Source organism: Clavelina lepadiformis, chromosome 7 (genome assembly GCF_947623445.1).
Source record: "Clavelina lepadiformis chromosome 7, kaClaLepa1.1, whole genome shotgun sequence".
NCBI lineage: Eukaryota > Metazoa > Chordata > Ascidiacea > Aplousobranchia > Clavelinidae > Clavelina > Clavelina lepadiformis.
In genome coordinates this window covers 13,168,333-13,189,683 of record NC_135246.1, presented here as the reverse complement: position 1 = coordinate 13,189,683, position 21,351 = coordinate 13,168,333, and the positions used below count along the sequence as shown (strand labels likewise).

Genomic DNA, 21,351 nt, shown 5'->3' with positions numbered 1-21,351 from the left:
CATCGGTGAAATCAACCAACAATGTTTTAGAGTAAAGCTTGAGATTGATCGTCTTATATCATGTTTGATGTAATTTATTCATTCGTATAATTTTCCGTGATTCGTCATTTCGTTGTTGGGGACGAAAATCGGTGCAAGTTGACAACATATTAGTACATGTGCCAATAAGGCGGGGAAAAAAATTACAAATCCTGGAAGCAGGGTGTCGAACTGCAGTTGAAAACACTTTTTACACCGGTTCGAGTTAAACGAAATTTCATTTCACCAGTTCTACTTCTACACAGGTTTTCTTTGGATGCGCACATTTATTCCGTTGCGAATCCACGTTACAAAAACTTGCTAATATACGGTTCTTTCCCGGTTCAAATGACGTTATCCAGATAAATACCTTTTTAAAATTTGCAACTGCACTGCTGAAGCAGCATTACGTTACCTCAACGAATTTCATCAGGGATGGGTCTCTTATACCGTTTAACAGCTTCTTCAGTTAAAATAGTAATAGCTTAAAACACGTTTTCAGTAATTTTTCTCGATACAGCAACTGCACTTAAAAAAGTGGTTACGGCGAGAAAGGTTCGGTTCCGGTTCGGCTCCTTGCCTCTTTGTCTGCCTTGGTTCCGTTTTCCAAAAAGGCATCCGCTCAAGCCAGTGAAAAGGTTTAGGTTCAGGTCCGGTTCGCCACCCTGTCTAGGAGACTTTGTTGTTTTAAAAAGTCTCCTAGCCCTTCTAGTAGTATCATTATAGGCAATAACAGTTTTTACTTTCTAATGTACAAGTCTCAAAATAACATATAGCTCGCACTATGTGAAGTTAACCAAAACACACCGGTAAGTTTCAGAGAAAATACACACAGGATGAAAATGACACAAACAACTCGCTATATAACATCACACAAAGGTACCATTGCTTTGGCTTAAAACATGCGTGACATATCTGATGACAAAAACAATGGCTTCGACAAATTGCTTGGGAGAACGAACACGGCTGCTAAACTTCAAAACCGAGAAACACAAAAGGTAGCAGTTTCTTTTTTAAATTTAAGTTATCTTAACTAAGTTTATAAATATTCTAGATTTACGACGAGCTGGTTCTAGGGAAAATAAAGTCCATCATATAAAAGAAATTCCCTTTCAGGTAGAAACCTATTGTTTTGGTGGTCATGCCGGCGAGCGTTGGGCGTTGGTGGGAAGCCTTAGTTGGTATGCAGCAAGCTTAATGGATGCCGATGATGACGTCAAAATGATGTGACGAAGTTGCTGCTGGCAGCAGGATCAGTATTTTTGCTGGGAACATCAATTAAACAATCCACGTTCATATCAACTGAACATTTATAATATTGATACTTAACCTCAAACGTTAAAAAACGGTTTGTTTACTGAAAAATCACAGAAATAAACACGGAAAAAGATACTTAATAATGTAAAAAATTCCGTTTACAATCAATATTGAGACTATTATCAAGTCATCAAATAATAATAAAAGACTTATGAATGTTTTTTTCTTTGTCATGTAGAATTTGTCACAATTGGTTGGGACTTGTTTTTTGTATAGCTTAAATAAATAATACGTTTCGCACCTATGGACTCTGGCACGTTAGTGTAGCAGTGGAGCACATGGCACATGACGTTTTAACGTTGGCGCGTGACGTCACGGAAATGTGATGCAGAAGGGAATTTGGGCAATACTAGACTTTACTTTCCATTCGGTAAATTATCCGATGTTATCAATAATTGTTTGTTTTATTAATTTAGAATTGGAAATATTCAAACGCGACTGCCACAACGCGCCAAATATTTATTTGCCGCTGTTGCGTGACGTCTTACAACATATTGACGCACGTGAAGCGTATGGTTTGTGATGTTATATAACATTGTCGCGCCCCTTTGTTATGAAAATGGCCGATAAGGTGTGTGGCGCTTTTTGTTACGAGGGTGTGGTTACTGTCGTATTTATTCGTATGTCAGCTTCCTTCATAACACAAATTGGAAGACATATAAATATAAGCCGCCCTTGACTAAAAACGGCCTCCAAAATTATTGTTAGTAGCATTTGTACAGACAAAAAATAAGACGTTTAGTGCATTCTCATTTGCTAACTCAAGTTGCAAGTTGCATTCTCGTCATAACACCGCCATTGCCTTCAAGCAGTTTATAATTGTGTTTGTGACGGAAAGTGCCACGCCATTGGTCGGCCACTTTTTCTTCAAGTATTTGTTTTCATGGTTAATTCAAATTGTTACATCAATTATCTTGCTTTATAAGCTTTTCTGTCTTTCATGCTTTTTTGCATTACTTTACGTTACATTAATAGCCTACGTTTGTCAATTTGATTTGCAGTTTGTTTCCGCCAATTAAGTTTTATCTAGACCTTTTAATTAACTGTTGGTTGTTCTGCTAAGAAGTGCTTTCCACGAAAAACGTTCGACAACAGACTGACGTGCAGTTAAATATCACCTCAACCTTTTCACCGCAGACGGCCTTCTGTTTCGCCTGTGTTTGTTGTTATGTTGCAGCATGGACGCGTTTTTTGCTCCGACGGTCTTTATTGTTTTTCCACATTGACGCTAGATTTGCTTCACTCGCCCGTTCAGGACCGGTTTTAGGTTGATTTCACCGATTTTTTTAAACTGGGCCCCGCGCGCAGTGAATGAAACAATCCTCACTTGCTCTACGATCCGTAATCACACTATATCGTTCAAATAACATGCACAACACAGAACAAATCGCAAAAGATGTGATTTTCGAAATGATTTTGAAAGAAGTTTTAAACAAAAAGCTAAGATAGCGTATGTAAACTATATCAGTGTTTTGTACGTTTGTATGATTCGAATTTAGAAGTTTGTTTTTTGCTAATAGTGGATCCTCCAGCTTTCAAGAATCTTCGTTTACCTTCTGGGTTATTCTGTAATTTTGTTTATTTTACATTTGTTTTACTTGTGTTTCACTTCCAAACCTCATCTACGGGGGAAGTGAAGTGCCACGCCTTTGGTCAGTTTTACTTTTAGTTTTTCGTTTTTCTAGTTTAAATTATCTTCTTGCATTACTTTACGATTCGTTTGCCTGTTGGATTTGGTTGATTTCCATCAAAAAGTTTTATTTGCTCTTTAATTATTTTCTGTCGGTCGTTATGTTAAGAAGTGCTTTCTGAGAAGAACGCGCAACAGCAGGTTCATACGGAGTCAGATTATACCTCAACATACACCGCAGACGCTCTTCATATTCATCGGAGTAGGCCTATTTGTTACTTTCTTTATTTTCGCTTCCACCTGTATATATAGGACCGTGAAAAGAGATTAGCTTGGGGGGCGATGCGCGATGAATGGTAACAAAATGTCTACCAGGCGTTCATAGGATATTTTGTGAAGAGAATGTAAAGTTTAAACGTCAAATAAATTAATTACATAAAGAAGTTAATTTAATGCGAGGTACGTTTAACTGATAATTTTGTAAAAGTGAAGTCAAATCAGATTAGATGATATCGTGGCAGTTCGTTTCATGTCTCGAAAACTAGAAAAGGTGACAAGCTCAAATCAAGAAAAAGAAGATGAGAACTTGACAGAATAAATGACCACTATAAGTTAAGATGATATTTTATAGTAATAAAAGACTGCAGTCATTTATTACCAGGCTCTCGCTATACACCATATACATAGGTGGGCAGTACCGCGTTATTTTTTCAGTGCCGATACCAGTACCGTCGATACTTTTGAAAAAAAGTAGTGAAATCTCTGTACCGAATTAATTGTTTCAAGAAATTTCAGTCAGTCCCAGTACTCAGTACTTTTCGCGTGATTAGGTCATAATTTTAACAAGTATGTGTTCAAAAACACATGTTAATTAGTCCTTAACACCAATTGTAGCATCTGTTGATATTTTTTAATCTAGAAATGTGAAGTAAAATTTTAAAGGAGTAACTTCTCGTATGTTTTGACCTGAAGTATCCTTTACTGGAGCATAATAGCGGAAGATATTGCACTTGCTGCAGCATCGTTTACACGAAAAGCACCGATACCCAGTACCCACAAAATACTGAACTACTTTTTTAAAACAGTACCGAATACCGGAGCCATCGATATATTTTTTGCCAAATACCAGTAGGCTACCGTTACCGACGGTAATTTCAAAGTATCGACTGCCCACCTCTGACCGTATATTTATTATTGATGCTGTATGATATATATGGATATTAAAAAATTTAAGGCTACCACAATACATCTAGTTTTACCACCACATCAAAAAAATTTGCAATAATCTCACTCTGTCCAAGAATTTTGTCAAGATTTGAACACTGAACAACTTTTAACAAAAACTTATGTATTAATCAACTTATTGACATGCGATTTAATTTCACTGTTGAAGGTAAAAAGTTAAAAAAAAAGAAGCACTCAATCATGACAAAACTCTTGTGAGCCTTGTACTTCTATTATTGTAAAATTTCCATCCTGCTTCTGTACACTACACTTGAAATTTGGTTTCAAGAGTTGGAGTTCCCCTAACTTAATACTGCTTGGCAAACACAAACGACCATAGATATGAAAACAGTCTAAACACAGAATGGTTCTTTCGGGAAGAATATTTGTCTTCAGATTGAGCAAAGTTTGAATGTTTTAAACTCGACGACGATTTCTTACCGCTGCTTTTTTATACTACAAACAATCCGGCAAGTGCTTAAGTGCATTAAGTAGAATGGCTTGAAACATTGCTACTTTAGTATTTAACCCCATTGCAAGTTACCAGCAACGATGCGATGAATTATGTTTTCAAATATACTAGTACAGGCCTAGGTCCTGCAATCATAGAGTAGACAATATTTCAATGCAATGTTGATGTTAAACTACCGTTTTTCTATGATGTTTTTGCAGTGGCGCTGCTTGTGCTTATTCCGGTTGACCACATTATTTTGTAGTTAGCTATAGCTGCATAATGGAAAGTGTGGCAACTGTGTGCATGAGATTCATCAACGTGCACGCCGATTTATAATAAACAAATAAAGAAAACTGGTTACTTGAGTGCCAATTTGTAATAAACAAACAAAGAATTGAGGGTTCAGTGCACGCGATCTCGCCAAAATTTGTGTCTTTGCATGCTGTTCTCGTTGAAAATTTCTGTACTTTCGAGTTGGGTTAGTTCGGATATCATAGCGGCATAGAGCAATGCATTGTGTTAATTAGTAAATTTGACAAATAAATCAAAAGCTAATTGGCTATTTTGTGTTGTCAATTAATAATTTGCTCCAACATTGATTTTATTACAGGCAGGCGACAGGCCAAGAAATAAAATTACTTTAAACGTATATTTTATAGTGTAAGATACTGAAACTTATCTTAATAATGCTTCAGTTACTTAAACATACAATTCACAGGTAAGATGTCCCAAATTACAATACAAAGCATGCATGTACATACATGGAAAAAAGTTTTTTATCATACTTTATTTGAGATTTAAATTAATTAACTTTCTGCACAATTTTTTAATACTGTCAAGTTCGCCGAACTGTAACTTAGTTGATAAGCTTCAATAGCAGTCCATAAGCATTGTATTTGCCTTTTTTGTTGCCACAGGAATGTGATTTCTGCAGCTACAATAACTAGCAGGTCCAAGTATACTTTGCCAGATTTACCATATGATTATGATGCATTGGAACCTCATATATCAACCGACATAATGCGACTACATCATTCTAAACATCATGCCGCATATGTGAACAACTTAAATGTGGCCGCGGAAAAGCTTGCAACTGCACAAAGCGCAAGTATGGTTTGTTCCTGTTGCAGTGATAAACATATTGTACACAGTAGAACTTACTTAGATCCTTTTTAGCAATTTAGATGTATTGACATAATCTCTTTGGTACCCATAAAGAAGGTGTATGTATGTAAAAGAAAAACTATCACCTTCAAAATAATTTGAAGTTGTTTGCAAATATAAAAGTGAAATTAAGACACATTTTACCATTGGGTTATATTTTACTGATTAAATTAAGCATGATATTAACCAGCAAAGCACTCCATGAAATGCATGTCGGTACAGTATTGATGAAAAGCGCAATTTTAAAATCGTTGTGCATAATAATGCATCTATATCGACTGTTTCAATATAAGGTTTTCCAGTTTTGAAAAGTGCAAACACAAGCAAGTTCTACTGTACTTTTTGCATGAAATTTGAAATTTTTGTAGCACAGCTTGGCAATATTAGTAAGGGTCATTGGCAATATTTTGACACTTTTACTATCTATTGTGCCTAGGTGATGTTTCATCCATCATTGCACTTGAGCCTGCTCTTAAATTTAACGGTGGTGGGCACATTAATCATTCTATATTTTGGGAGACTCTCTCACCTTCAGGAGGAGAGCCATCTGGTGACCTAAAGGCAGCCATAGAAGTACGATATAGCTTACATCGCTTGTATGGTGTACCATTTCATGTCCCTTTAAAGAAAGCATTATTTGTGGACGGCCTTATCGGATCAGAGTTAATTAATTAATGATTAATTAACAAACTTCATTTACATTAGAGAGATTTTGGATCGATGGAAAACATGAAAACAAAATTGTCTGCCATGTCAGTTGGCGTGCAAGGTTCAGGATGGGGTTGGTTGGGTTATAATAAAGAAGATGGTCGCCTGCAGCTTGCCGCCTGTCGAAACCAAAATCCACTGCAAGCAACAACAGGTATTATTAGGTTGAATCTAACATAAGGTTTAATTAAGAATATACTGACGGTTGTACGGTATATTTTCAGAATTGCTTTTATCTATCTCTAATTATTCTAGTTTAAGTTCTAAAGCTAAAGATGTTAGTATGAATGTTACTCTTACTACTAATAAAAGCACCACACTGAAGTACATTGAGTACTAAAAAATTAGTTCCCAATGGAATTCTGTTTAGGGTTGTGCTGCATGTATGATTCGTTTCAACACACAACACCGTTTCTGTTGAAAAGTTGCCAAATCTTGCTTGTAACGTGTTCTAATTGCTAGAAATTATTGATTAAATGGCAATTTGAAAACCAAAATCCTTAAGTAAATGTTGGCTCTAGTTTAGCTTAGCCAAGAAAATAGATCATTATTTCATACCAAAGTCGATAAGTTTGTAAGTATTATTGTATTCGGTTTCACGTATTGTATTGCTCAAATCTTCCACACAGGTGATATCCGGCGAATCTTTTCGGATGTGGCTCAGCCCATCCATAGTCAATAAAAACGAAAATAGGACTGTCTAAAATTATGGATATTTCATCATGCAGGTCTGATACCTCTTTTCGGGATTGATGTATGGGAACATGCCTATTACCTCCAGTACGAAAATGTTCGTCCAGATTACGTCAAGGCAATTTTCAATGTTGTCAACTGGAAAAATGTTTCCAAGAGATTTGCTGATGCAAAAGCATAACTACCACAATGTTGCAAGAACTAAGATTATCATGTAAAGTATATTGCTTTGTCTCAAGATTATTCCTGGCAAAAAAGTAAAATAAACTACAGCTTCAAGAGAAGTTTGTTGTAGTGTATTGCATCCCAATGATTGCAAAACGTACGAGATCACAAGTATTTCAACAACATAAACTGCATTGAATAATTTAGAGCAGCAATTTTCCTAAAATCATTTGCACGCACAAACACAAAATAATATCCATTGTAGGCATGATGCCTCACTCAAGCCCGACAGCAGCTTTTCTGCACGTCAGTAATTTCTGCCACTTCATTGCTGTCATCTCCAGGCTTTATTTAGTTGCTTGACCTGAGCCATTCTCCGTGTAATCAAGGCTGCGGCAAACATTCCTAATAACACCACCGCAATGAGAAGGTGATCAAAGTCTTCTTTCAGAACATCAAACATTTTTGATGGTTGGGTTCTCTGTCAAAACAAAGTAATTACATGAACTAAATCAAAATTTGATTAAAAAATTAAAATTACAGTAATTACTACAGTAGCCTATTGTATAACTTGGGGAGAATTGCAATTGAGTATTGTATAATTTGTAAAAGTAAATACAGTGAAGAACAGGTCAAGCCCAGTTGCTAAAACAAGGCTTGTTGATTCCAAAGCTGCAGGTGCTGTGTAAATTCTTTCCATGCCTTCAACGGTCAAGTTGTATGATAAATATAATTCTGGTGGAATGGGGATTTCCGGCATGTATTGCACCAATCCTTCCTCTCTGTAATAAAAAAGGTATTCAGTCAATCCTACTCAATCAAACTATAGCAAACGCGTCGCTTCTATGAGCAAGTTCGTTTTGGGTAATACCTGTGACGTTCCGTTGCGTGTAAGGGCCTACGTGGGTCGAAGAATCGTCGTGGTAGTCCGAATAGAACACCTTTCTTTAAACCAAACAAGATTTGACGCGATGTGATTCCTTTATCAGTTTGTGACACGCCAATGCAAGAGATGCCTTTTAAAAGTATACTGAGCTTTGGTAATATATATAATATAATGCAAAAGAAAATGCTAACAAATATCTCCAGTACAATCTACTTCTGAACGCAACATGTGAAGCTGATACGAAAGTTCCTCACAGAAAAGAATTACACCCCATAGCAGACAAAGTGGTGGGTGCAGTGTACCTGCTGAAAATATGTAGGCTTGTTGCATTACGATGGGATCGGGTCGCGTTTGAAATGATGAAAATACTGTTGCGTTGAACTGCTTCTTCCCTTCATAGAACTCGAAAGACTAAGCAAGAAGTTAATCGTTAAAAAGACCAAGCATACTAATGAAGACTAGTAATAGACTAATAATGACTACTAACAAACTAATAATAACAATGTACACTAATTATAAACACACTAATACAGAAGACTAATGATGGCGCAGGAATTTAGGAAGAACTATTCTATTGTGTTTTACAATATTCTAGTGCGTTCACTCACAGCAATCTCATTCCTTCTTGCTTTAGCATTCCAGTAAGAGTAAATTAACCAGTTTTCAGAATGAACCATATGCACTGGACCTGAAGCCTTTTTGTGGATAGCTGAATGGATCACCTATCCAAAGTAGAATCACTAAGCTTCGGTGTTATTCTAACTTAAGCAAGTTAGTTTTATGGAAACTATGCAATGATCATAAGACAAAAACAATAGCAAATTCAATGTGAGAAGATATTTTCAACAGTGAGATCACAAACCGCTCCTGTGACAGCATCAATGACATAAAGCAGGAGGGATGAACGATCCACAGCATCGTCAAATGATTCACTCAAGATTGCAATAACATTTGGGTTTAAATATTTGTAAATTACACTGCGATCAGCCAGAGGCCTGCCCATAGAGTCAACCTAAGACAGTTAAAAGGCAGGTTTAGTTTCGTTTTTGATGCGTGTAAATAATAATAGTTGAAGAAAATTATGGGTCCACATACTTTTTCCAAAGCTGGTTTTCCTGAGAATTTGATAATTTTGTGGGTGTTGGGTAAATGCATTGACCATATCAACTGTGCTGAATTTTTTTCCGAAAGCGAAAAGCCTCGTATCAGACCATTGCTGACATTTACATCGTACATAAAAAGATTCAGTTCACCGAGAATAGCTCTAATGTCACTTGTGTCCGGAACGAGGTGTATATTCAGCTGTAATTAACGGAAGATATGATCGAAAACAATGAAAAAAATGGTCAATACAGTCCACGTAGCAAATTTTTATCTCCTTTCTTACATCTGCATCCAGCATAATAAGAGGACGAAGATGATGGTTGTCTGGTACGGGAAATGGCATCGCTTGGATTACCGGGGATTCCAGGTTTATGAAATCAGCTAATAATCAAGAAAAAGCAAAGTGGACAATTAATTCCAGTGCTGGTATATGCATTGGTAAATTTACATTAAAATGCTTTCCAAATAAAAAAATCAGTTAAGAAGAAGCATTTACCAGAAAGATCAATCACTACCCCTGTAATTGGATTTACAGCGAGAACAATAGGAGGTTGACTCTGAGAGGAATCCAAGCCAAGCAGGAGAGCTTGAGGTGGATGAGGGTAGTGAGCAGTGGTTCGTTGCACAAAAAAGTGGAGTTGTCTTCCTTTGAGCTGACTAAGAAAATACCTGCAAGAAAAAAATGGACGCTCACTCGATGAGAGTTTTTTCGGCCACTTATTTTCTTATTGCTGACTTGTTATACTCTTACAGTACTTACCTCCAAACAATTTCCCCTGTTAAGCTATCCATACCAAATAAAACTCCTGACTTGGTGACAAGAACAATCATCTTGTGAAGTGAAAACGGATCTCTTGTCAAACCTTCAACCTTTGCATAAAAATTTTACATTTAGGAATGTTATGCAACCAAGTTAAGCTTATCATACATTAAGGCAATTGACAATTATTGGGGTTTTTAATCATTATTCAAATACCAAGAAATTTAATGCTCTTCATTCTCAGTTTGTTAAAAAAAAAATTGATGTCATTTTAAAAACATGCAAAATGATACATACTTGTATGAGTGGATCTCTAGTCTTATGTGTGAAGAGTGTATCCTCTTTAAGGTCTCTGAGGATTTTGTTGAACCAAGAAATGAGCTGACTGCCTTGCGCAGAAACCCTCTGCAAGGTAATGTATATAAAATGCAGCACAACTCAGCAAAGACTTGTCACAAAACACCAACATACCTTGAAGAACATTTCCATTAGTTTAGTCTTGCCCGATTCCTCAAACTCAGCCTCAATACCAGCGTCTACATCAGATAAAGGAAGATCAAGCATAGTTGCATGAACCACCGAAGCAATAGCCTCTTGTCTCTGCCAAGCAATTCTGTTTGGTTGGGTTACAAGGAAAACTGTCTCGTCTGTCGTCTGAAGCAATGCTCTACAATAAAATTGATGTATTTTTTGAGTTGGAGCGACTAAAAACTTGCAAGGAATGCAAGCATGCAAATTTTTTATTAGCTTAATGATACCTGAATCCGACGGGTGTATTTCGTTTCAAAAACATGTTGACATAGACTTTTTCCAAAGTGCCAGTGTGTGGAGGCAGTGTCACATTAATTGTGAGATCATTGTTGTATTTTCCTGAAGACAAGACATGTCAGTTGCAGTGCAGATGTGGCCTATAGGTAAGGCCGGGAGTATACGAATGGTAGCAGCCAACATGTATAACAGTCAATACCTGTTTTGACATTAACAGTGACAATGGAAACAACATTGTTGATCTGGGAAGCAAAATATGCATAAACTTCAGTGCCTTTTTGCTTAAAAACTACATCTGATACTTCTGGAATAATCTTGGTCTGCATAAGCTGTAGAAACAAAATTGCAATTTTGAAGCGATACATCAATCAAATACAACCTGTTTGTACATAAAATCATACCTTCACAGTGGAGCCAGTTATCTTGATCAATGACATTTGTCCTTCACCATGTGATAAAATAACATCTGAGCCATGCACTGCAACATCTTCTCTGCAAGACAAACAGTTAGTCCAAGTATAATGAGGGCTGTTATAAAATGTTAAAAGCATGAAATAAATTATGAAAGTAGAGATAACAAAAGCATGGTGTCACTTATAGTAACTGTATTCATCTTAGGGTAAGCTATCTTAACGCTTTTTGCAGTAAAAATACATAGATTTATATATAAATAAAAAGTTTTGCATTTCCATCGATAATGATATTATCATATACTAGTGTTTGTTTACTGTTGCCTGTGGCACTGCACACGGCACCATCATTCACATGTGTCTCACACTGCAACTTTTCTTTATACACGAGTAATCTTTGTCAGTGTTGTTAGCGATAAACAAGAGTGCTATTTGTGCAATAGCTTATGAGTTCTTTCAAAGGTTATTTTAGTTCTGTGCCTATTTGTTTATTTATGAACCTTTATGTTGTTCAGAGCTACTTTTAGTTAAATAAAACTGATATTACTCGAATATTAGTCATCACAATATCTTTTAATGCAACGACTATAGAGACAAGTGAGATGAGCTTACTCTTCATTTGATGACATCATCGTCACAGGATCTTTAATTCCAAGACGGAGCAATGGTACGGTAGCCTGAGTGTTACCATTTTCCAGATCGACTAGGTGTATTGCACCAACATCATTACTAACGTATAGTAAAGTATCATCTTCAAGTAATGCAGTCTGTAAAAGTAGGATAACTTTTTCAAGTGTTTTCTGCAACATGTTAGTTGGAGAAGATACAATATAAGAAAAAATCAAAAATTGTAAATATTCTGTGGTACCATTGCCAGACTGTCAAGCCAAGATGTGCTGATGGTAACTTGTTTTGGTGAAGACAAATTATCAGCATCGTAAACAGTGACTTCAAGCCGCACTCCTGATTGCAATTGCAAATGGATAATCTTTCCATTCTGGGAATCTACAAATATCTACAACAGCAACAAAACTAATCAGAAATAAGCAACCACTTTAGCAATGATAAGTAATCATAAATTTGATTGACAATCATTATCCTAATGAACACTGCAACCTTCCAACAAATCGGAGGCTCTGGCTACACAAGCCAGCAACAGCAGTACAGCACAAAATGGTGAAAATCTTTTGGGAATGAAAGATTTAAAAAAAACTGGATAATTCCAGCTCAACAAACTGATGTCTGGGCAGTCAAAAATAGCTAGAAAACTACAGTACCAGACATCACTTAGCAATTCCCAGGAACAACAACATTAAAACGTAAATGCAGGAGAAGATCACCTACGATGACTTGGGCTAGGCATTTCTGACACTGTGGAACGCAAGGGCCCATTGAAGTTGATGAGCTTGGAAACTGCACACAAGACTTAGATCACTATCTACACAAATTACTATGAAAACGAAGGCAGCTAACATAGTAACAGGCATGCTATTTGGAAGAACTCAAATATTGACCAGAACCAGAAAACTGGTAAGATCACAAGATCCAGGAAAATTTCTAAATGCTAAGGCCGGTAATGGGTCGCAAAAAATAATAATACTGGTGGTTAGTTGTATTATGGTTGGATGAAAAACAATCCCATGCTCAAAGTTAAGCAGAAACAATAATGGTGGTTGAAATTGGGTCAGAGATTCCACAACTTGTCACTAAGAGAAGACAGCCCTGATGGAAAAATTACAACACAGACCGAGAAGGTGACAACCAAAAGCCAAAGAACTATACCAAATCAGACGTTGCATGAGTCAATAGATCTGCACTGGTCAGTGGAACAAAAGAAGAAAACTTCAACAATGAAGCGTCATGAATGCACAGATCATATCTCAAAGCATCTTAACAAGGATATTTTGATTGCATTCTGGTCATAGGGTGCCAGACCCGCCCAGTCAAGAAAAAAAGGCTTTTTGCCACAGATAAAACAATCTGCTCCAAACAAATAATGAGGAAGTAGCGGTATATCTGATAATACATGGGCAATCTCAAACTATCGTTTAGGCCTTGCCACTGCAGTAGTTCTGTAATCCATACCAATAAGATCTTCTCAGTGACCAGAGAGGTGTGCAAATCTTATCCTTGTCAGACACAACCAAGGATGAGGATTCACATGATACCATGCTAACAGCACAACAAAACATAGCTGAATAATTTATGAATTAAGGCTAAACAATCCTCTGAGATATATCTGTACAATCTACTTTATGATGGTGCAGTGGTCAATAATAAACCATGGTTGATGTCAACGTTAAAGGCAAATGAAATGTACAAGAAAAGTCACAAAATACCAAGCACTGCAGCAAGACATAAATTATCAACCAGTTGTGCAGCAAACCAGTGGCGTTGCACTGCTGTAAGAAGTTATTACAGCATGTCATGACAAGTGTATCTCCATATTTTGTTCATAGAAGAACTTTTATCTCCATATTTTGTGTACATTCTTGGTTGAGGTGTGTGGCTGAATTTTTAAAGTTCATTATCTGTGCCCCGAATGAAAAAAGGTTTGCTTGTAACATTAAACATTAAACATTGCACTGCGGTACTGTAATTATTATTTTCCCCACTATGCATTACATAACCAGAAAACAAATTTAAATGATAACGACTAAATCGCCCAAAAAATGCACTTACATTGAAAAATGTTGGTGGACAAATACTGATGTTTAACAATTACTTAATGAACTGGATAATAGACAAGTAATAGAGTGGATGAAGAAAGCAAAACAAACAAAGTGGATGTGCATAATGCTACATTAAAATCGCAATTTTAGGCCAATGCAATTAGCTGTATAGCATCTAAATTACCAAACAATAAAGAGCAATTAAACCAGGGGTGGGCAACATACGGCCCACGGGCCGGATCCGGCCCGCGACGGGATTTTGAGCGGCCCGCAGACAGTTTCCGGTCTTACATGATAATGTGGCCTGCGGCCACATTCTGCCGCAATCCCTGTATTGCGTCACTGAATAAGTCCAAGTTTGCCAACCAGAGAAAGATGGCCATAAATCTACTTGTTCTGTTCGGGTCTACATACATTTATGAGCAAACATTTTCGACCATGAAAATTAATAAGACAAAGCTGCGTTCCAATCTATTCAGGAATCCGGCCCGCCAAGTACTTCATTTTCTCATATCAGGCCCGCCGACCGAAGAAGTTGCCCGCCCCTGAATTAAACTATTATCAAAGTTGAAAACTGGTCAAAACCAATTCAGGCAAAAATTAAGGACTTGCTTTGTCATGATCTCCGTCTGTCAATTCCTGGTTCAATAAGACACTTTGGATTTCTGGTTTACGTTTGGTCAATGATATGGCAATAGTGTGCAAACCGGTCTTTGACAGAATCACCAACAAAGTTTTCTCGGAGTAACTTCTTTCAAGCGTAGCAGCATGAATGACTGTGAAGCTTTCCCTGTCAAAATATAAAACATGCGGAAACCACAACCTCATCAGTGGTCAATTTTAAGCAAATACAAATCAAACAAAAATGCAACACAAATCTTATTATATTTCAACACTGAGACACTTAACAATATTGCCAAGCGGTGAGTTATTCACCTGTTTTCTGCTGCGACAGACAAATCCACTTCCCACTTCAAAATGCCACTAGCTGAGTCCCACAATCTTGCCATGCCCTTAGTTGAAACTACAACCAATCCATCTCTAACATGAGCCAAGTATGTGATCTGTGCGTCCAAGCAAAAAAAGCATTTATTCTGAAATGAAGCTTACGCAAGCAGAATTATTAAAATATATCTATAAAGAAGACTCACTTGTCGGTCTGATTCTGGAAGTATGCGTCGCCATTTCACTTCTCCAGTACGCATGTTAATACAAGCAATGGCACCCTTTTCAGTTGTGACAAAGCCATGCTTATTGAGTGAAACAGAGCTATCAAATACAGCATGCTCAACCTATATGCAAACATAATAGAACCAGTTAGTTGTGGCCAAGTGCAATTGAGTATGTAATGCTTTAGTGTTATTTTCATAAATGTGTCATAGTTTTAGCAGACAATGACGTACGTGTTAAAAATAATAAATCAGTCGCAGATTGTGAATATACCATAATTCAATAAAAAAATAAGAGTTCGTTCACGCAAGTTTTCAAACTTGGTATAGAGACAATTTAACACCTATATCGCAAACAGGGCAATATGTCAATATAATGCTCAATAGGTTTGCGACTTGCATGTTAAGACACAATTTCCATGCCTGAAAATTTGACGATCTAGTATCTAATTCAAAATGGCTCTTCTTATATGAGGAAATTATCTCTAGGAAATCTAAACACTTTGTTGTTTGGTGCATTAAGTGGCATTTTGGTTGGAAATGGGCAGATGACAAGAAAATAAACAGCCAATCACATTCTAAACTTTTCAATGTGACCCAGAAAAAGTACCATTCAAAGTATAAAATTCTACGCAAAAATGTGTACAGACTACAGAAACCTTTCCAAACTACTAAGATCTGACTACGGTGAAGAAGGAAAACAAAGAAAACTTACAACTACAAGCACAATGCCATCTTAAGTTTATAAATAAAACTTAAAACACCCTACTGGAAATTTGTATGATGCACCGCGGAAAATTGCTTCTGCACTAACCGTTAAACACTATATTCTATGTTATAAGTAGGGTCAGAAGGCCAGTGTACGAAAAAAACATTCTATGCCACTGATTCAAACACAAATAAAACAAGTTATACTCAACGTACAACAACAAAATTTAAACCATAACATACTTTTAAACTGCATTGCTTAGCCAATCATTTTACAAGTGATCGTAACTCTTTTGCAGTGGACTCAGTTTTTCTTCGAATGAAGCCAGTCTACGTAATTTTTGCCAGCGTAAAAACACAAAATTTTTCTGTTTCACAAGTATTTTTGTTGGTTTTACTGTCTTCTGATTGGCACATTTTTAAATCATTTACAACAGATGTTTTTAGTATAACTTTTGGACGATTTTTTATAAGTAAATTCAGCCTTTTTCGGCAAAACTTTTTTAAGCATCGCCCAAAAACGTCAGACTGCAAAGTAAAACAATTTGTTTTAGCCTAGGATACACGAAAGCGAGCGGTATGCCAGAAAGTTGCGAGATACTTTAAAACAAGCTAAATAAATTAATTGCGTCTAAACTAATTTCGATTAGAAATAATTAAGAACCAACCAAACTTGCGAGCTAACTTAATAGAGCATGCTTTTTACCTGTTTCCATCGCTAATGAAGACCTATATATATGCGACTTAGATTGATATATAAATATCTTTTCAAAAGTATTTTTTAACGTAGCCTACATCACCATAAACATAGAGTAACGTATTTTTCTATTAATAACCATGGCTTTTACCATAGTAGATCTTTTTCATACAGTAGCTGCATGCATAAGGTTCATTAACGTTAACTCCGGATTTTTCTTTCTTCCTGCCAATTTATAATAAACAGACCAAGAAAAGCTGGTTGTTTGTAATACATTTATAATAAGTAAAGAATTGAGGCTTTGGTGCATGCCATCACGCCAAAATTTGTGTACTTTCCGGTATGGCTGCTCACCATGTCACGAAGTGAATCTTTGCAAGTTTGTTTTATTAGGTTATTTGTAGCCTAGTGCCTCAGCATCCAACTAATTTAACTTACTACATGTGTTTGTGAGCATTGTTTCGTAGTTGTAATCTTTTTTAACTTATAAATTTATTGTTTGTTGGATTTAGTGGCCTTGCTAATAATTATTCATCTTTATTATTCCGTCACATTATTCTTGCACGTATTACGCCTTTCGGCTTTGCTGCTTTTTCCTGCTCATTGTTTGCTGGTGGAATTGTTAATTTTTATTTTATCAAGCTATAATGGTTAGCATTTTGTTGTCCATTTTCCCACAGCCCAACTGGCCAGTCTGTATTTCTTGACAAGATTCACAGAGATCTCGGGTGTGCAGATGGGCTAACTTAGGTGTGCAATAGATAGCAGAGTGTGCAACTATTCAATCAATCTCCTGCATTTCTAGACTAACACTTGTTACGCTTGCATGTCTTTATAAAATGTTACTCTACTTGTGATTTTTTCTCTGCTATGATTATGCCTTAGTATGTGAGTTTTGCAAAGCGTTATTGGTTTTAGATTCGCCTGCCACTTGACAACATTTAGATAGTTGTGACTGACTCAGACCTCAATAGAAAATTCTGATGGTCGAACATATATGCTAATAAGTTGCGTAGACTTTGCGTTTTTAAGCCTTTCTTAAAGTGGTAGCGTCTCATTTCGATTGTTACCACAAAGGAGAATTATATAAGAGAAGGGTAGAATAAGTAGCGTTATATATCATTCAAACTAATTTTTAATTGAAGTTAACTTTAGACTGTTGACTGGTTATATTTGGCTCCCAAATTATGGATTATAAAAAGTTAAGTGGGCAGAAAGTTGGCCTGAAATTTATATCGGTTGTGCAGCTGCCATGAAATAGACCAACCAACTGGAAAGTTTGTTTGATGCGCCAGGATTCTCTGGCACAAAAAGTTTTCTTCTAATCCAATTTTCTGGTGCAGAATTGCTGTTTTGCCTTATATTGTATGTCATAAGTATTACGTTGGCGTTGCGCAAATTTTGGTATTAGAATCACTGGCACACTGGATGCAAACTTTCTAGTTGGGCCCCACAGACATGACAAAAAATAAATACAACACAACCCTGCATCTCTAAATCATTAATCAGCAACTATGTAACGTCACCAATTACAGGGTGCTACTCCACAACAACAGGCTGCAATAGGTAACGTCATGAAAAAAATTTAATATGTGCTCAGTCTGAAACGCAGAGTATGGCTGTTTTCAGCAAGGTGCATCAAACAACAAAAAATGGCAAGTGCGGTGGACAAAAATGCTAAGACGCAATGGAACTGCACACTTAGTTGCACAATTACACAGTAATCTAAACAGTTTGACTTATTCAATCTTTTAATCAATTGAAAATTGAGTGCATAGAAGTTCTACCAAAGCCATTTGAAAAGTGCGAAATAACGCAACCTAAGTGCGACACTCAAGCTCATGCAATATTGTGTTTGCTTATGCCAAATTCTGTAGTCCGTTGCTCAGTTCAAACAGCAAATTTTTGCATTACAATTATTTCGGTCTGTATTTCGTGGCAGCTGCACACCCGAGATAAATTTCACTTTCATTTTCCATTAAGGTTGAAACACACCTAAATTATATTAAAAAGTAAAAAACACGTACTCGGCCAAGCAATTCTTTTTTCCAGTCAAACTTCCCAATCTGATCCTCGTACAAAGCATCACCAAAGGAACAAAGAAATGCACCAAAAACTGCAACGAACTTCACAGTAAAAACAATGTTATACTGCATTCTTCTTGGTAACGTTGAATTTCATGGAAAAAATTATTCCAAAGACTTTGATTATGTGTAGTCGCCTGTGGTGCACATTTTGCAGAACAAAAAAATTTTGGGAAATCACCTAACACGACAAACATTTGAGAAAATTTTGTGACTTAAAATATGTTTAGTTACAAAACTTTGGTTTTGGTAACACATGATAAGTTGTTAACGTAGTATCTATGGTATAATCATATAATTGTCTTTATAAATATAACATGATAGAATTGGAATTAAAGTAAGAAGTACGCAGTATTATTTAATGAACGCAGCTTTATCTTGCCTTTTAGCACCACCATAACCTCCGGGCTATAACTATAACTTACTGGCGTAAGGTGAAAGCGGAAAATTTAATAATTTTAATGCTCACTTGAAAGCACTTTTCGTTTTCGATCCGCACAGAAAATTTTCGCAAACGTTTTTTTATGTTGTGTTTTATGTTTTATGTTTTTATGTTTAATTTTATCCAGAGGAGTAGCTAGGGTGTTTAGCGTCTGGAGAGAGAGGCAGTTTATGTGCCTCCACTTTTCGAAATAAATGTAAGTGCAAATACTGAAGACGCGAGCTATTATGGAGTTTGCCGTCCGGGCCATGTTTTCTGGGTTTGATGACTCAGCAAGTACAATATACTAGAGAACCACACATCATCATTATCAAACCTCTTAAAATTTTGTAAGCATTATGAAAAACTCTAACCTTATTTGGCTTCCCCATATGGCTTGGCGCGAGGACAGACGTCCCCCATTTCCCCACCCCTAACTTCGCCTCTGGCTTTATCAGCTTGTTCACTGGGTTAAATAAAACAAACGTAAATTCTGCTGGCAAAAAAAGCCGTGTGGATTTAGTCTGAACAATGAAAATTAAAATAATCATGTATCGTAGTTGTTTCAGGAAAGAGAATCAATTGCTCACGTGTAGCGTTAATTGTATGCTTCTATTGAAACCAGTTATCAGAAATCGTAAATATCCGTCTTTAGAATTCGTTCTTGCGTCTAGCTCTCATCTCCCTGCTTAGTTTCGTTAGATAAGCCAACTATATGGGCTTAAACTATAGCTGTGTTTTTATGTAGAAATATGATACGACATTGCAGATTATATGAAAGAGAAACAGGATTGTTTAGAATTCGATTAATCACAATGATTAAGTTAGGTGTTTTTTGTCGTTACATCGGTTTATTTCGAATAGGTTATAACAGACTTTTTCTTCTTCATGAAAATGCCTATGTCAAAAAGCCTAATCAATCCTGCAAAGAAAGTTTGTTTTATTTTAACGAAGTTTGTGCAATGTGAATGGTATTCCAACTAAGTATTGGCTTATTGATGTGCCTTGATTTTAATGGCGTACGTAGGCCTACTTGTCATTACTCATTAGCCTAAAAATTTAAAACAATAACTTTTACGTTCACGACATCGATAATAAGCTATGCCGTCGTATGTCGGCCTGGTAGGCCTATACTATTTGGCCAAGTCCTTTAATTTACATTATATTTGATAAAGTGATAATGTAAAGAGTAGTCTAGCCTATATAGTAAGTTGAGTTTACATTATATACAAATTATTGATTGATTTTGAATCCATAATGTTTTTAGGAACAATTAAGCGATATTCATGTATTTGAAGCTCTAATACAGTGTACAGACAACTAATAACTTACATTTTTTCATTAAAAAATTTAGCTTGCTTGCGATCGAATCGATTCGTTCTTGTGTTCGAATGGATAGATGGTCAACCTCGATTGACCTATTCAGTAGATTTTGTGCGGATAATAATTATGAGGCCTAAAATATCTCCCTTTGACTTTTATGGACGTCCAAGACAATTAGATTTTCTCGGCAGGCAAGTAAATTGTAGGCTATTTGTTATTACTTGCCCGTCGGGCAGTAATTGCCTTTTAGCTTTTCAAGTTCCTAGTTTAATATGCCTATGTGCTGGTCAAAGGACATGTTTCAATACAACTATATTAGACTCTTTCCCCACAGCGTAATTTCGTGGTAAATGCACTTTTTGGCGCATGTGAACCCTAGGGAGGGACCACCAGAAACAGAACCTGGTTTTCGTTCTGGTGCGCGAACGCAACCTTACGGTAAGACAATTAATGATAAAAGATACAATTTCAGCTTTATTAGCGTATACTTATTGATTGTCTGGCATAATTTTGCATCATTTTAAACTGTTATTTCTGTTTCCACGGAATATACAATTTAAAGAACGAATTCCGCAAAGTTATCAATGAATCAGTTTTTTCACGTATAGTTTTATTTTATATATAGCCTAAAATTTCCGTATTTTCAGCAAAGATTCGAAGAAAAGTTTGACATAAAACAAAATAGAAGATTAACAATTTCACAAATTAAAAAACTTTAGTTTATATATGTTTAGTTACGAATATGCAAAAGTCTAAATATATTGTCAAACTGTTATCCTCATTTCCTCCATAGCTAAAACACAAAATGAATATTTTCTTACGAAAACTTTTGTTATATTGGTTTCATATATAACTTTCTTCCCTTAATCATATTATATTCGTTTACTTTGCTGTATCTGTAAATGCAACAGGGTAGTTTCTATCTTTAAGAAGAATATAATTGTTTTTTATGTTAGCATATAGGCTGGTAAACCCA

General features: G+C 36.1%; 2 protein-coding genes across 2 annotated transcripts; one reads left to right on the top strand and one right to left on the bottom strand.

The window, feature by feature from the left end:
• The first annotated feature begins 5,207 nt into the window (after positions 1–5,207).
• Positions 5,208–7,492, top strand: LOC143465189 (superoxide dismutase [Mn], mitochondrial-like). Its single transcript, XM_076963377.1, has 5 exons — positions 5,208–5,361; positions 5,561–5,751; positions 6,244–6,380; positions 6,513–6,669; positions 7,244–7,492. Exons 1-5 carry the CDS (start codon positions 5,330–5,332, stop codon positions 7,387–7,389), a joined length of 663 nt encoding a protein of 220 aa, XP_076819492.1. The 5' UTR covers positions 5,208–5,329; the 3' UTR covers positions 7,390–7,492.
• On the bottom strand, positions 7,483–18,775 carry LOC143465188 (ER membrane protein complex subunit 1-like). The gene is made up of 21 exons (XM_076963376.1): positions 18,575–18,775; positions 15,125–15,265; positions 14,910–15,037; positions 14,586–14,763; positions 12,170–12,316; positions 11,914–12,068; positions 11,293–11,383; positions 11,091–11,220; positions 10,882–10,993; positions 10,595–10,790; positions 10,421–10,528; positions 10,124–10,233; positions 9,860–10,032; positions 9,647–9,744; positions 9,355–9,561; positions 9,122–9,271; positions 8,868–8,981; positions 8,562–8,670; positions 8,245–8,389; positions 7,993–8,155; positions 7,483–7,854 (listed from the first exon to the last, which is right to left on the bottom strand). Exons 1-21 carry the CDS (start codon positions 18,701–18,703, stop codon positions 7,708–7,710), a joined length of 2,931 nt encoding a protein of 976 aa, XP_076819491.1. The 5' UTR covers positions 18,704–18,775; the 3' UTR covers positions 7,483–7,707.
• Between the last annotated feature and the right edge of the window lie 2,576 nt (positions 18,776–21,351).